Source organism: Rousettus aegyptiacus, unplaced genomic scaffold, assembly GCF_014176215.1.
Source record: "Rousettus aegyptiacus isolate mRouAeg1 unplaced genomic scaffold, mRouAeg1.p scaffold_m13_p_2, whole genome shotgun sequence".
NCBI lineage: Eukaryota > Metazoa > Chordata > Mammalia > Chiroptera > Pteropodidae > Rousettus > Rousettus aegyptiacus.
The window spans coordinates 7225006-7240145 of NW_023416295.1; the positions used below are offsets into that span (position 1 = coordinate 7225006).

A 15140-nucleotide genomic window follows, 5' to 3' on the forward strand; every position below is an offset into this window, starting at 1 on the left:
ATTTAACTGGGATAAATTAAATAATAACCTTTGACCAGGAAATAGCAGCAGGAACCGCTCACTTATGTTACATATTTGGAGTGCAGAATTGTTTCAACCAATGGGTCTTTGACTTAGAGAACCACAGGCCACAATCAATCTCAATTTCAGTCTCCTTCTCTCTCATTTATTTTCCTTCTTTTTACCCTCGGCCCCCATTTATCCACCACGGAGTGTGTTGCTGCAGTCCATACAGAAATATACCTTTCAGTTGCTGATAACTGACATTTTCCAGCTGGCAAAACAACTCACCAGTGCAGTCTCCAAACCACATCGCCTTTCTTTTGAAACAAAAGCTCCTTTCCCAGTGAATTACAGAGAATCGGCTCTTTAGTATTTGAAGTATTAAGTGTATCCCATTTGGTAATTAATTATGTATTCCATGTATGTTTAGCATTGCCACCATTAATTAATATTCCTCCCAGCACTTTACAGATTTCACAAAATAAAATCTGCAAGAAGAGTCCCCTCGTGGAACGCATTGGAAAAGCCTTTATGTTTTTACTTAATTAATGTGACAGTAAAAATTGCTCACTTGAGGGAAATGCGAGTCTTGAGATCAAGGTTATTACAATGGCGTGATTATTACATTTTCTTGCTGAAGAAGCTCAGTCTTTTCAAGGTTGATACAACTAAAATTTTAGTAGAGATGAAACCCATGGGGCTTAAATCATTGAGGATTAAATGTAACTGAGAAACCAAGGAAATGGGTTAAGACGTGGGGTAAAACATTTTTTAACCCATGCGTTTCAAAGTGTATAAATGAGCCAGTGCTTCCACACACCTTCAGAAATGTAAAGCTTCGCCAGTATCAGCCAAGTGACAGCTGCAGACAAGCGGCCTGGGGATGTCGCTGATGACCAGCTACGGGGGACATCACTGATGACCAGCTACAGCTACCGGCTACTGGCTACTGGCTACCGATGGAAAGAAAAGAATGAATGACTCAGAAATCCCTCTCCCCTCACACCTTTATTTTACTTTCGAATGTCTGCTAGTACGAAAATCGAAGCTCTTTTTTTCCTGTCTTCTGTATGCTGATTTGAAGTTAGAATCGAAGTATCGAATGGACTTTCAAGAGCAAAGACTAAGAAGAATCTTCTGAGGAAGTTTTGGAAGTCACCGATGCCAACACTACTTTGTTCTTAAAAGTGAAAGGACTTATTTTGGTGGCTCTAATATTATAAACTACTGTATGGCTAATAACTTTAAATAGAAGAGGACCTTGACAATGATAAATCCCTATAAAGTCAAGAAAACAATCTTGGCAGTATTCATGGGAACCAGTGAACTGGCCTTTGGTAATTACTCAAAATTATTTTTTCTGTGGTTTATGACGATAGAATATAACTAGAATTAAGAGCTTGGTGTAATTTTTAAAACTATGGTCAAATTTCTGTGTATTTAGCCACCAACACTATATGTATTTTGGTTCCATTTTGGCCACAGGGAACCAAATTTCTTTCTCTGATGATGCAAAGTTGAGAGGAAGACTATTTCTTATTGTTCAAGGGCTCTCCTTTCTGCTAAGAGGATGTAGTTCGTCCACACCTTCATTTAATCCCAAATACTCTCTTGTCTTATTTCTTTTTTTTCGTCTCCTTATAAGGGACAATTCTTGGGGTCAGGGAATTACTTCCTTCACATTCTATCTTTAGGGCCTGGCGTATAGTAATTGCTCAAGAAATGTTTTCGTGATGAAGACATGCACAAGAGCAAAAAAAGTAAATCACTGCTGATGTTTCCCAGATGCCTCTCCTCTCATAGAGACCCGCCTATTTCATTAAGGATCCTTGTAACCTTTAGCGTATACGATGTTCAGGAAATCCCAGAAGTGTTTGTAAGAAGCTGTTGGTGAGAGGAGCCAAGTTCTGCCTCTTGCGGGTTGGTTCCTGCTCTTGGCCATTTGCGCAGACCTTGTGGGAGGAGAAGACCCCTCTCCAGCATCCACCTTGGGGTTTCTGCACAGAGTGAGGTTCAACCGATGGCCACAGGACCCTGCAGCTCTCTCCTCTGGGGCAGGCTCTGACTTCTGCTCTGTGCTTCCAGTGGGCTGTCAGCTAAAATGGCTTTGAGGTCAGGGACATCTGAGGTCCAAACCCTTCTCCTCCTGTTGACTGGGCAGCCAGGGCCATTTCCCAACTCAGACTCAGCCTTCTGTGGCTGAACAGCTATTGTTATGATATTGTAAACATTTGAATAAGGAGTAAAACCTTGGTGTTCAATGTCTCTCCATTGTAAACATTTAATGTCATGACAAACAGAGAAATGGAATATAAAGGACAAAACCCCTTTGTACTCACTTCCTTGAGTCTTCACTGACTGAGACCATACAGCGCGTAGGTGAGCGCCATCCCGACTTTCAACAGCATCTGTTTGTTAGAATTCGCCTGCTTTCAAACTACAGGTAAATGAGATCCCACAGCAAGTACTCTTTTGTGTCTGGCTCCTTTTATTTAGCATCATGTTCTTAGCAGTGACTTTTAAAATTATGCCAAGTTCCACCGCATTTGCTTTAAAGAACGTGCACATTCTCTACATCATGATAGACTTTGCTTTTTGGCAGCAAATATCTGATGTGATAACCATATCATGAGCCTTGAGTCTTCCAGCTGGGGGAATTTGGTAGTGTAATTTGGTAAACAGTTATCCAATACATTTGATCAATGTCAAGTGCAGTGTGCATTCCTCGAAACTGTGACACCTTAAATGCATAAACTGTCTTCTTTTCTTAATCTGGTGTTATCTGTAGTTATTTGGAAAGCTAAAACATAATATTCGATCTGCTGGTAGTTTATGGTTGGGGTTACATGGTAGTCATTGGCTATCTTAGCACGCGCATGTGTGTTCTGTGTCTGTGCACACGCACGCATGCGCACTGGTGTTGGGATGGAAAGGCTATCACGTGTGTACAGATGCTCTGCAAAGATGAAGTATGCTACCCTGAAAGATGGTATTTCTGTTTCAAAGAGTGAGCCTTAGAAATATTGTGTGTAAATCACTCTCTCCATCTTGCCATTCGCATCAGGACGCTTTAATTGACATCTGTAGCTAGGGAATATTTCTTAGTTGTCACCTAGACTTCCATCTCACTCCCTGTAAGACCCTGTTAAGTTTTTTACAGAGAAGAAATATAAGTTTCTGCGGCATTAATAATTATGTCATTTAATTGCATATCAGCCTTTTGGCTAAGATCAAGTGTGGTATCTGTTCTTATCAGCAATTATGTCATTCGATTCTCTCTCATTTTATTTTTACAAAATCTTAAAAAATAATGGAAAATTAGGCTAATAGAAAATGCTAATAAGATATCATCTAAAACTAACGGTCTTTTAAAAATAAAGATGTATTGTTTTTGTGTGTGTTTTGACTATATTTTTGAATAGATCCTGAATTTCAATATAATTAAGCAGCTCAAAAAAGTATATGATAGAGTCTATAAAATATTGGCTCTTATTTTTAATGTTGTTGACCTGAATATAATTGTTTTTAAAATAAAAGACAATTTTCTCCTAAATTGATTTTTCGGAAGCCATTATCAGTTCTCTTTTGAAGGCCTCCTCATGCTCCCAGTAATTTCAAGTTTACCACATTTACCGTATCTTATGGATTAGTGTAATTTGACATAATGCGGATCAACTGAAATTGAAAAGAATGTTGTGGACTGATGAACCATATATCTGATTGACTGACTAAAGTATAAAGCAGTGTACTTAACTAGTGAAATTTGCTTTTCCATTTATTTCATAGGTTACTTGTGTTATCAAGATATCACAAATATATATTTTAAGCAGTGTTTGTTCATGGGTGTCTTCTAAATATCGTTTGGCTGATGTTTTCACAATAGTTAATCACATCCTACAGCTTCTAAAATGCTTCAGAACCTAAATGTCATGATCGGTTGGCTCACCAGTTCTTAGTTTAATTTAACCTAACACACCTTGACCGACTACATCTTAAAAGGACAAGGCACTGGATCGATGGCAAGGATGCAGAGATGAATGAGATTGCCTTTCCAACTTCAAACACTTAATGCTTTCATGAAGGTCAGAGAAATCTAGAATCCATTCATAGGATCTTCATGAACTTCCTGAAGGATTTAGGAAGTCACATCAACATCGTGTGATTAAGTTTCCGTCATTCGCATGATGACAATACTTGCTGTTTGTGTTTTGCAAGGATATAGAGTGTGAGGATGAGAGAGATGTTTATGCAATAGGATTATTATGGTGTTTTTTAAAAAAATCTATCTGTATCATTAAAATAATCATGATAGAATAGATGCAGTTATTATAGTTTATTTATGAAGAAAATGTGGTACGTTATTTTATTTCATCTTAATAGTTAGAAAGTTTTATCTTAAATTCTTTAAAGAGAGAGAGACTTAAAATCTAGAAACAGTAAGGAAAGAGGAAAGTAGAAAAAGAAAACATCTTTTTTAAAAAGAGGTGACTTGATTTCCTACTGGCATAAACGGTCTCCTTTGAACTACAAAGGGAAATAAAGAAATATTTTTCTTGGGCCATATCCTAAGAGAGTAGTGAACTTTATCTGTGAATTATGCAGCTTTAATGCACTAGAGAGATAACAAATGCTTTTCTCAAGGAGACTTGAGAGTTAATGCTTTGTATTTTGTGTAATGTACGATGTTGGGTTAGAGTTCACCTCCAAGTCTCCATCTTACCCTTTGTTCTTGAAAGGTTTGCCATCTCTGCTGTGAGTTCAGTGAACCTTTTTTTTAATGGTTATAAAACAAATGTGGCAATGGTGGAGAATTGGTTGCCTTAGTCTTGCTTCAGAGTCTGCATCTCCACATTTGTTATTAATCAGGAACGTAATTATATTTGGAGCAAGGAAAAGAAGTCATTTACTGTGGCCGGCCAGGATGAGACAGTCCCAATTCATATGGCTGCAAACCTACCAGTTGAGTCAAATCATTATTGCCAGCTCAATCATTTTAGGTTAACCTGGAGGCAAAACAGAGAACTGTCAACACCATTACCAGTTAGAAAGAGAATATTTTTTCCCCATTTTATTGGCACGATGCACATAAAAATGTCCCATATAGATATGCCAAGAGAGTGTTTCATGATGTATGCAGTGACGGCTGTGTGGGCATTTGATAAATAACAATGATGGTGATAAATAACACACGAGGTGGCCAATGGAAGCTTTAAGCCTGACCTTGTGCCCTTTAACCCTGAGATAGCCAGTGGCCAGAACAGGGAAACCTGACACCCCCATTGTGTGTAGATCAAGTTTGGACTTTGCTTGGAGCAAGCTCAGTAATAAACACTGGGACTGTGTCAGCCAGCAGAATGTAAATATTTAAAGGGTCCGAGGTCAGTGAGCAGTCTCAAGAGCCTTCTGTTTATAATCATCATTGAAGTAAATGTTTCCTATTATGCAGACAGCGTGTGGCAGGGTACGGAACTTCACTGCCTGGCTAAAGTTACAGTAAGAATGTGAAAACCTGGCGGCCACTAAATGTCTTCTTCAATATTCAGCCAAAACGGTACATCTTTCTGCCATGAGGGTTGCCGCCATGGCAGGTCTCGTGGCTGGCTTTTTCAAGGTAAGGCATTTGACCCAGGGTGTTGCAATCTGAAATACCTTTGACTGCTTGCTTGGGTTTATAGGCAGTGATTATCCTTGGAATAAACACGTTGGCTCTGAACAGACAACCAATAGCTTTCCTGGGTCAGTTTTCGTCTCCTTGGATCCGGAGCTCTTTTCACGGCAGAATCACTTCTGATCGTCGCCAAGGGATGATAAAACACCCACATATTTTGAGTGCTTACCCCAAGAGATAGTTCTGAATCAAGTATGTGTTTGCCGATATCGTGCTTTTCGCTTATATTTTAAATAACGAACGTTTGCCCTTCATTTTAATTTTCATTGCCCCGAGTTCTCTGCCTGCATGCTATCGCTTATGCCAACGTTGATTCAGCTTTTGGGCAGACTCCGAGACTACTCTTTCCACTATGTAATTTAACATCCTATTTGCCGGTAACATTGAAGCTCATTTTTCTTTACCTGGCATGGGCAGTGGTGACACGCAACATAGCGAAGAAGGCGTCTATGACCTTGTACTCTTGACGTGGGGGTGGCGATCACTCCATAGCTAGGTATAAAGTAGCTACTCCAATGGATATCGGATGAATGAATGATGAAATGGACGGGGCCCATGTTAGTGGGAAATAAGGTGTTAAGTTAGATCATGGAAAGGAATGAGTTCTCTGAACAGCGAGGCAAGGATTGTGCCTCTGGGGCCACATTCGCTCCTGTGTGCCTTTCCCAAACTTGCCACCCTCAATGTCCTGTCCTTCTCTTACCTCCTGTTTTTTTTTTTTTTTGTACCGTTCACATGCTTTCTGAAGTCACACTAGGCTGATGTTTTTGTTCCGTCTGAAGACCTTCATGTACATCCATTAATATATACCGATTTGATCATAATTTTTGGAGGGTCGCCTTCAAAACGGCAGTGGTACTAGCGTACTTTTCACACTTCGGATCTCTCTGACTCTTCTCACTGATCAGTGACCTTAATGACACTTTTGCCCTGCGATGTAACATAATGCCATGAATAGCGCCAGGGAGGGAAGTCAGGGGCTCTGTCTTAGAGTTAGGCCGTAAATACCAGGTTAGATGCGCATAGAGAATTTTTTCTTTTTCGCTCACTGGCAGTGGTGCGAGTTGTCGCTTCCTTTTCGACCTCACAGTCCACATTTCGGCATCATCCTCTTTGCTTCCAGTGTGTGAGGGAGGCTCCGAATTACCTACAAACACGAGCAGTTGCTCAGCGTGCCACGGTGACATTTCGGAAACTTCTGGTCTTGCCTCTGTGGCAGCTCTAGACTTGGGGATGTAATTTGGGGATGTATTAAAGGATACGGAAGTTTCACGCACATGTTCTGTTAGGTTAAGCTGATGATTTCGTGTTTTCCTCATTCGCCTTACGTATCGCTGAGGTTAAACGGTTTATCTGGACAGCCGGGTGGGACTATAGGCTGAAGGCGCTTGCAGTGTGCTTCGCTCTCTCCGATGGCTCCTGGCGTGGGGAATTCTATGATGTTTTTCCTGAGCTACTGTGCAAAGTCTTCTGCTTGCAATTGCCTTGCGCAGCCAACGCCACATGCACCACCTCCCGCACACACCCCCACCTTTGGCTGGGTCTGCGTTTGACTTTATGTCACATGCCTTCTCTCGATGAAATAAATGCCTTTAATAGCAGGAACTGGGGCGACTTTATAAAGTAGAAAGGCTCATTTTGTCCTGGACCCGGGAGCTTAGGGGACCTTGTATGGTGCCTTCTCCTTGCTCCAGCGGGTTCATCGCGGCACTGCCAAGTGGCTCTTCCTAAAACACCATTTGCGTCAGCAGGCCATTTCTCTCCCAGGCTCTTCGGACTGCCGAGTCAGCTCCGAGCCTCCTGGCCAAATTTATTTCTCCCTGTTTCCCAGATTAAAGCTTCTGCTATCTAGTCAGGTTATATCTCAAAAGTTTCTCTCGTGTACTGCTCCTGAATCTCTTATAAACCATAGCACTGTACATCTTATGCTGTGTTATTATTATGCCTTTGCATGTTTGTTCTTACCTGCACAGTCTAAAGCATCTTAATGATAGTTATCATGCCTTATCTTTCTTTATTGCTTTGGGGTTTGTATAGGGCTTCCATGTGGTAAGTACTCAAAAAACATTGGATGAATTTGAATGTACCTATGAACATTTTTTTTAAAAAATAAATGTTGATTAAGTCCTTACTGTATTCCTGCACTGTACTAATGGCTGAAAGATGCAAGGTGACTAGAACGTGACTTTTGGCCTTGAGCAGACCCTGGGTGCCTGATGATATGGATTAGATAGTTCCATGATGAGATCTCTAACCAAGGTGTGTGTGCTACGAGCACAGAAGTCAAAGCACCTGATTCCACCTGGCGGGTTAGGGGTTAGGAGGAGAAGACATTCGCAAGGTGAGTCGTGAAGTAAGACGGAGGTGGGAAGGCCATTCCAGGATGAGAACACAGACCTGTGCGAGTGTAGGGGTGTGTAAGGGCACGATGTGATTAAGGTAATGTGCCTCGTTAGGGCCTGGGAGCCAGGTGTGAAAATAAGGCTGGAAGAATAGACAGAAGCTGGATTATAAAATGATTCAAGTGCCTTGAGCTTTAGTAGACAATGAGCAGCCAAGAAAGGGTTTTCAGGAAGTAACATGAGATTAGAATTCTTTTTTCTTTTCTTTTCTTTTCTTTTCTTTTCTTTTCTTTTCTTTTCTTTTCTTTTCTTTTCTTTTCTTTTCTTTCTCTCCCCTCCCCTCCTCTCCCCTCCCCATCCCCTCCCCTCCCCTCCTCTTTCCTCCCCTCCCCTCCCCTCCCCTTTCCTGTTCTATTCTATTCTGCCACATGAGCCATGGGAAGAAAAGAATTTGCCTGAGGCTACTGCTGGCCAGGCAGCCGTCTGGAGGCACCTGTGCTCCCCAGTGTCCCTGCACTGTGCCCCACGAAGGGTGGAGAGAGGAGAGGCCAGGGCCTGTGTCCTGCCTGATTCTGCCTTGCCCTTCTCTGTTGCCCACTGTGCAGCTGCCTGTAGCTTGGCTCTCTTGTCTCCTCTGACAAGTAAACTCCTCAGCAAGGCCCCTGCTTGGTCCAGCCTCACAGATGCTGTGCTGACTGTATCTTATCTACTCCCTTCTTCTCTGCTTTCTGTGGCTTCCGTCTCACTGCCTGGCTCCAGAGCACCTAACTCTGTTTCTACTTAAAGGTCCTTTTCCCCCTTCACTGTATGTGAAGAGCGCTGAATACTTGATAGATTCAATGCAATCACCGGGTCTATGGCTCTGTTCTTTCAACTTCTGCATTTGATTGTTGAAAGAACACAGAGAAAGATTTCCTTCCATGCTGCTATTTATTTCCTCAAATGAAATAACTGGGAATGCTAAAAGTCTTGTTCTTGAACTTCAGGGAAGGGCAAGACACATCTAGTTCTCAGCCTTCCCTCATGTGCCCTGAGTGTCGGAGGCACCCCGTAAGTATTTGTGCCTGAATGGAGAACTTGGGAAAAATTATAAAAACCAAAATGGAGCTAGAGAAGATAAAATGATGTGTAGTCATGTGACAGAAGGAAGGGGCCCAGAGGGAGTGCTTTTCTGAAGTCCTTTTAGAGCTTTCTCATCTTTCGCTCCTCAGAGGATATTATTTTTTTTGACAAGTTGCAAAACTATTTAATAGAGATGTTTATTTTTATATAAAAAAGATACCACCCTTTAATCACTGAAAAGTCCCATTAAATAGGGAAAAATAGAGACAATGAATAAATAAATTGATAAAACAAACCTTTTAACTGTCATGGCAAGTAAGGCGTGTTCCAGAGAAGCCTTTCTGGATCTCAAATAGAATTCTAGAGCTAATTCAGCTGCACTCACATTTGCACGCATCCTCCACTTTGATTTATAAATTTGTTTTGGTTCTTGATTTACAATAACTTGAAAGAAAGAAAAAAAATCAGAAGCCGGTTTTTTAAACAAACACTTTTTTGTCATTTTCCATTTATTTTCTCCTTTTGTATTTCAAACCAGGGTTCCCACAGCTATTTGATATTGCAAACCGTTTCACTGTGGAAACAGCATTGTTTATTTTGTTTAATCGATGTTATAAAATCATTTTTATTTGAACTACACTTACCTCAGCGTTTTTGCCAATTTTCCTCATTATTCTCTGCAAAGAGATTTTTTTTTTCTTTGCAAAGAAGTTGGGGAACAAGAGTAAGAATTCATTGTGACATGATATCAGTGCACATTTCTTTAGGCAATCAGCCAATATGATGAATTTTCAAGTTTTATCTCTCTGGAAGAACATAAGTTTAATATTACCACATTTTATATTATGTCACATGAATAGGGCTGTTCGGTTAGATCTATGTCTATTTTGCCTCTGAAAATCACATCATTGTGTTTGTACTGGCCTTTGATTATGTACCACTATCTAGATTGTCTTCATGTTACATCTCCTGGCTCAAACTCAGGTCTTCAAGGGCAAAATCTATGGCTCTCTGGGTACCTAGTTGCATTCAGCATGGTATTCTGAATCAAGTGGGTATTCAGGAATACATAAATGTATTTTCCCAGAGTTGCATATGTACAACATTACAACAGAAGAAGAAACTAGCTTAAGGAAGAAAAGAGTTACAATATATTTTGGACATACAAAGTTGGAGGTGATGGCAGATAAATTAGGGCAAGTAAATTTCAAATAAGTCATTTGGATCCAGGGCTAGAGTTTAAGAGAAAGATATGTATGTTTTGGAAATACACATTTGTGACTTGGCAAAGTGAAAGTCTTGGAAGTCATAAGAGGGTGAATGCCTTGAAAAGGAAGTTAGAGATGACAAAGAAAAATGGGAAAGAGGATGGATGAAAAGGAGGAATTAGCCACAGAGATCACCACATGGAAAGACAAGTAGGAATCAAGGGCGAACGACAGAGAATGTTCTAAGAAGTGGGAAGAAATGGGAGGATGGTGGCATCTGTAAAAAACAAGAAAAATTTCACAAAGAGCAGCAAAGGGATCCAAGAGAGTGAACGAGAAAAAAAAAAATGGCTTGGGATTTGACAGCAGGAAAGTTTTGAGTATCAAGGAGAAGATTTAAAGGATCTTCAGAAGCAGAAGCTATTGCTAGAAACCACATATCTTAAACATTGTTAATGGAACAGACTGGAGCATTTGCTGAAGCTTCTTGTACTGTTTTTATAAACAGGATTTTATCATCGTATTTGCTGGGTTTTATCAGTGTATTTGCCCTATAAGATATAAATGTGAATCGTAGTTTGTCAGTCTGCAGCCACTGATTTATGCTTTAATGATTTCTAACGACGATACATTTCATTTGGATGATGCAGGGAACGTGGGGTCTGTTACGATGGTGCAGAAATGACATTGTTTATATGTACTCACACGTTCTGATTTCCCCAAGTCACTCTGTAGCCCCTAAAATAAGAATATAAAGTTCATTTTGATATAGACCTTTTTTTCTTTCAGCTTTATTCCCAATAGCCAAAGTCTTTAAGAATGCAAAAGTTCTGACTTCCTTCAAAATTGCTTTAAATGATAAAAAATTATTCACCAGCTTGGGGCAATTAATGTTAACTTCGGTTTTGCTTACATCCAGCAGATGTTTGTTTCTGCCACAGTGTTTGTTCATTTTATTAAAAGATGGGGCTCTGGTTCTCTTGTATCCATGATGGCCAGACTTCCCGCTGAATATTTACAAGTTAGGACCAGCAAGTCTTCTGTCTACCTTAAGCAATGATATTAGCTCAGTTTGAGACAGGAGAGTTTTGATCTTGTGAGGAAACGTGCTTACTCCAAACTCCAGCAAACAGAGCAGGGCAGTGCCTGAAACCACAATCTACTCCTCCCATTTTTTGATAAAACTTAATTTTCTCAATAAATTGTCTTTTAAAGCCATCTTTAGTTATTTGATTAAACACCAAAGATGGCGTCAAGATGGTAGCAATTACCCAATTTGTGAAGATAACTCCATTTCAGGCCCTGCAATTTAATTTAAGCACCTTGTTGAGTGGTACTGTCCGTCTTACAGCACTGGGATGATGAAGAGAGCTTTTAAGCTTGGATTCCAATTCTGAAAGTACTCCGATACGTTCTAGAAGCCCTTTATTTTCCCAGAACCACGTTTTGCACCGTTATCATCTTTCCAACCTAATTCAACTCCAGTCTCCGTGCCCACGGGTGTGTGCAAAGCCCGCGGTAAGTTTGGCGAGTATGTTAGCTTGAAAACAGCAGAAGCACAACTGCCAAATCCATATAAGTACATATTTTTAATGTGCCAACTTTAAAAGAAAGCCACAGCCAACACATCAATGAACCTCCAAGTCGATGACTAGATTCGAGCCAAATTTATGGTTTTATACAAAGTTAGTAGACATCTGGATAGTAAAATGACGATAGTGGAATTTGTAAGACTTTTAAAACTCCCATTTCCACTCTCAGCCTTTTATTGTTTATGGACTTTTAAGGGTATAAAAAAGTGTCCAGTTCGTAATGAAGCAGAGTTGCATTATTCGGTTCCTTGACATTACTAGTGCTATGTCAATGTCCTCATTCCTACTACGCTTTTGAAAATGCAAATTCTGACAAGAGAAGAACATAATCATTACTTGTGTAGATTTGTATACGATCCCATGGGTGTTCAAAACTATGGAGAATGATCCCGACCATTTGAGAATATCAAATGAAAAATGTCATTACAGCTGTGACAGATATTAAATTACTTTCATAAGGAGGGTGTGAAAAATGTTTCCATTCACTGAGAAATGATGTTTAGAAACATAACAGGCTTCTTATAATCGGCCATTTATTCTTCACCCTAATATCTTTTGCCCCATAAATTTCAATCATTTCAAAAAACTGGGAGATGATGAAGCATTTTCTTTTGCTGTGGCTCTTCTTTTTGAACTCTATTATCAAAGTCAGAGTTATAATCTCCTCCTGACGGGTTTAATCACCTAAAATGCAACTTTAAATGTCTATGAACCCATGTATGACAGAAAAATGTTTAAAAAACAAAACATCACTGCTCATATGTAAGGAATGGCCAGCTGCATTCCATCTGTTCCCAGCTTTCCCCATCTGTAAAATGGGACAGTAATAGCGTTTACCTCATAGGGTTGTTATTAAATGACTCAGTGCATACAGAGTCCTTAGCCAGGGGCCTGGTGCTTAGCAAATGCTCAGAAAATATGCAGCAGTAACCACAACAAAAGCAACAGCAACGACCACCACAATAAAACCTCAACAAGGAGAAGCCTCCTCACTCAAAGCGAGAGTGGTATAGTCACTTAAATGTGCTATTGGTCCAAGGATTCCGCAGTGAGAGAAGGGACTGTTGCAGGTGGGATGGTGGCTTTTCTTTCAGTCAGCTTGGTGACAGTCCCCCTGGAAGTCTGTGGACGAAACTCTTCAACTCAGAAGTGTCTCTTGCTCCACGTTCCTTATTTTTAAATTGTAGTGAAGATCCATTTAAAGAACATTGTTTTTGTACTCTTCTTACTTTTTAGTAATATTTATTTGTTTTTTTTTAAAAAAAAATGAACCCAAGAAATTGAAGCATCGATGTGCACGTTTGTTTCCCTTCATGGAACAGATGCGTGTGAAGGCAGGGGTGGATCTGAAAATCATCACGACATGTGAAATGTGCCGGAAGCCCAGGCTCCTTTTCCAGAGGGTTCGTACGGGAAGCATCTGACTGTGTTTTTGAGTTTGACCACTGGCGGCCTTTGAGTCTTCCTTCCACATCTGGGTTAGGCCGGTAGGAAAGCCTGGCGCGCCTGCCCCCAGAAACCACGCTCAGAAGCCACACTCCCGTCACAACCTGGAACCGCGTCAGGAACCTCAAGCCAGTCAGTCGGTCTCCTCTCCTGGTCTCTCCAGTCTCTGCCAGATCCTCTTTTGAAGGCTTCCTGCTCTCCCCAGACGGCCCGTTCATACCCTCCTGGTGTGTGTGGGCTATCATTGGTCTTGACATTCAAACGTCATTTGGGGCGAGGTCCATCCTCTCCCTGCTCATGGCCGCAATGCGGGATGCAAGGTTTATTATCAAAGCTTCCTATCTGCATGTTGTATCATTTGTAAGTTTTAAACAGTGTCAGGAAGAAATAATAGTAATGACAATATAGTCTTTACTTTCTGCTAAGTATCATATTAATCCTCTCCGCGGGCTAATTATCTTATTTAATCCCCATGACAACCATATAATTTCATCATTCCATTGTTAGTGATAAAACTGAGACTCACAGGATTAAATAACAATGTCAGCGTCACCGACTAGTAAGCGGCCAAGGCAGGGTTTGAACCCAGGCCATGTGGGTTTCATCTACGCCATGTTGCCTCCCTTTTCATATAAACCTAGTATGTAATCTTCATAATATGCTTTTTGGGGGAGTCATGCTCATGTTTCCTTTTTTTAGCCCTCACTTATTTAGAAAAGATTATAGCATATATCTGAAGCTCTCTACATTTTGTGGTCTCCAACCAATCCTTATGCACCAAGGGCAGGGCCTGGCTTCTCTGGATTGCCTTCTCCCAAGCAGACAGTGATCCTGTGCCTAGCAGGTGGGCGACAAATGTTTTTTTAAAGTAAAATAACATGCAGAACTTTAGATAAAAGTGCTTTCTGTCTTCTGTTTGTTTTTCCTTTTGACTTCTCTTAAGAATTCGTCTTGTTTTGACAGAACAAATTATTGATTCGTGCTCACGAGTGAGACTCTGGTCTCAAAGGAATCAGTTTGAATAATAGAGCCGATGTTTTAAAAATTGCTTACGGAAAGGGCTATATCATTTGCCTCGTAAAGCAGAAACGCTTTCTGGTGTTTGGCACTTCCACGGTAGCTTGTGTTAACAGGTCACTGGAATTATACCTAATTGTCTACATGTCTGATTTCCCATCTGGATGGTGAACCCTGAGAATACAAGGCCAACATCTCATTGAATTCGCATTCACCCACTGCGCTCACAGACCTTCACACATGGTCACCTCTCAGTAAAGGTTGGTTAAGTTATTAAAGAACTTATCCAACTATGTCTAAAATGCTTACATTGTACCTGGAAGAAACAGTTACCGGGAACCCCCTGGTTCTATTTGCTTTGTGCTGATCAAACCCGCTCTTTACAACAAGGTGGGACTGTTTTTTTCGTTGCCTGGGATCTCGTAGGTAGTGAGTTCTAGAACTGTGACTCACTCCCGGGCATCAGTGTCACAACAACAGCCATACCCTCCACTGTGCCTGCCACCATTTCAGCTAAAGTTGAAGTCTGGGAACCGTAAACTCCCTATCCTTTCAGAGAAAGATTTAAAAAATATATTCAGCTACATTTATTGTAAACTTACCTGAAAATACTTTGTTTTTTAAAAGACGGAATATGGGAGAAGATTAGGTACTTTCCTTCTACCCGACCTACTTCCCCTTCTCATCTAAACCACTGTCGTTAAAGAAAGGAAAGACATTTTGATTATGGTTATTTAGGGAATAACATTTAAAAACCATTTAAAAACCGGAAGTGGGATGGTTAGTATGAGAAAGACATCCA

The 15140-nt window shown here is 40.5% G+C and overlaps 1 protein-coding gene and 1 pseudogene across 4 annotated transcripts in view; both read left to right on the forward strand.

Annotated features, from left to right (window-relative positions):
- PID1 (phosphotyrosine interaction domain containing 1) overlaps window positions 1–15140 on the forward strand; it is a 202039-nt gene that overhangs the window by 150001 nt on the left and 36898 nt on the right. The window contains exon 1 of one of the 4 annotated variants that reach the window (XM_036237348.1): window positions 4422–5614. The exons of the other annotated variants lie outside the window; for them this stretch is intronic. Within the exon in view, the coding sequence (XP_036093241.1) occupies window positions 5570–5614 (45 nt within the window). The 5' untranslated portion in view covers window positions 4422–5569. Of the gene's footprint in view, window positions 1–4421; window positions 5615–15140 lie in introns of those variants that run through there. 4 annotated transcript variants of the gene reach the window in all.
- Window positions 3208–3306, forward strand: LOC118614425 (annotated as a pseudogene).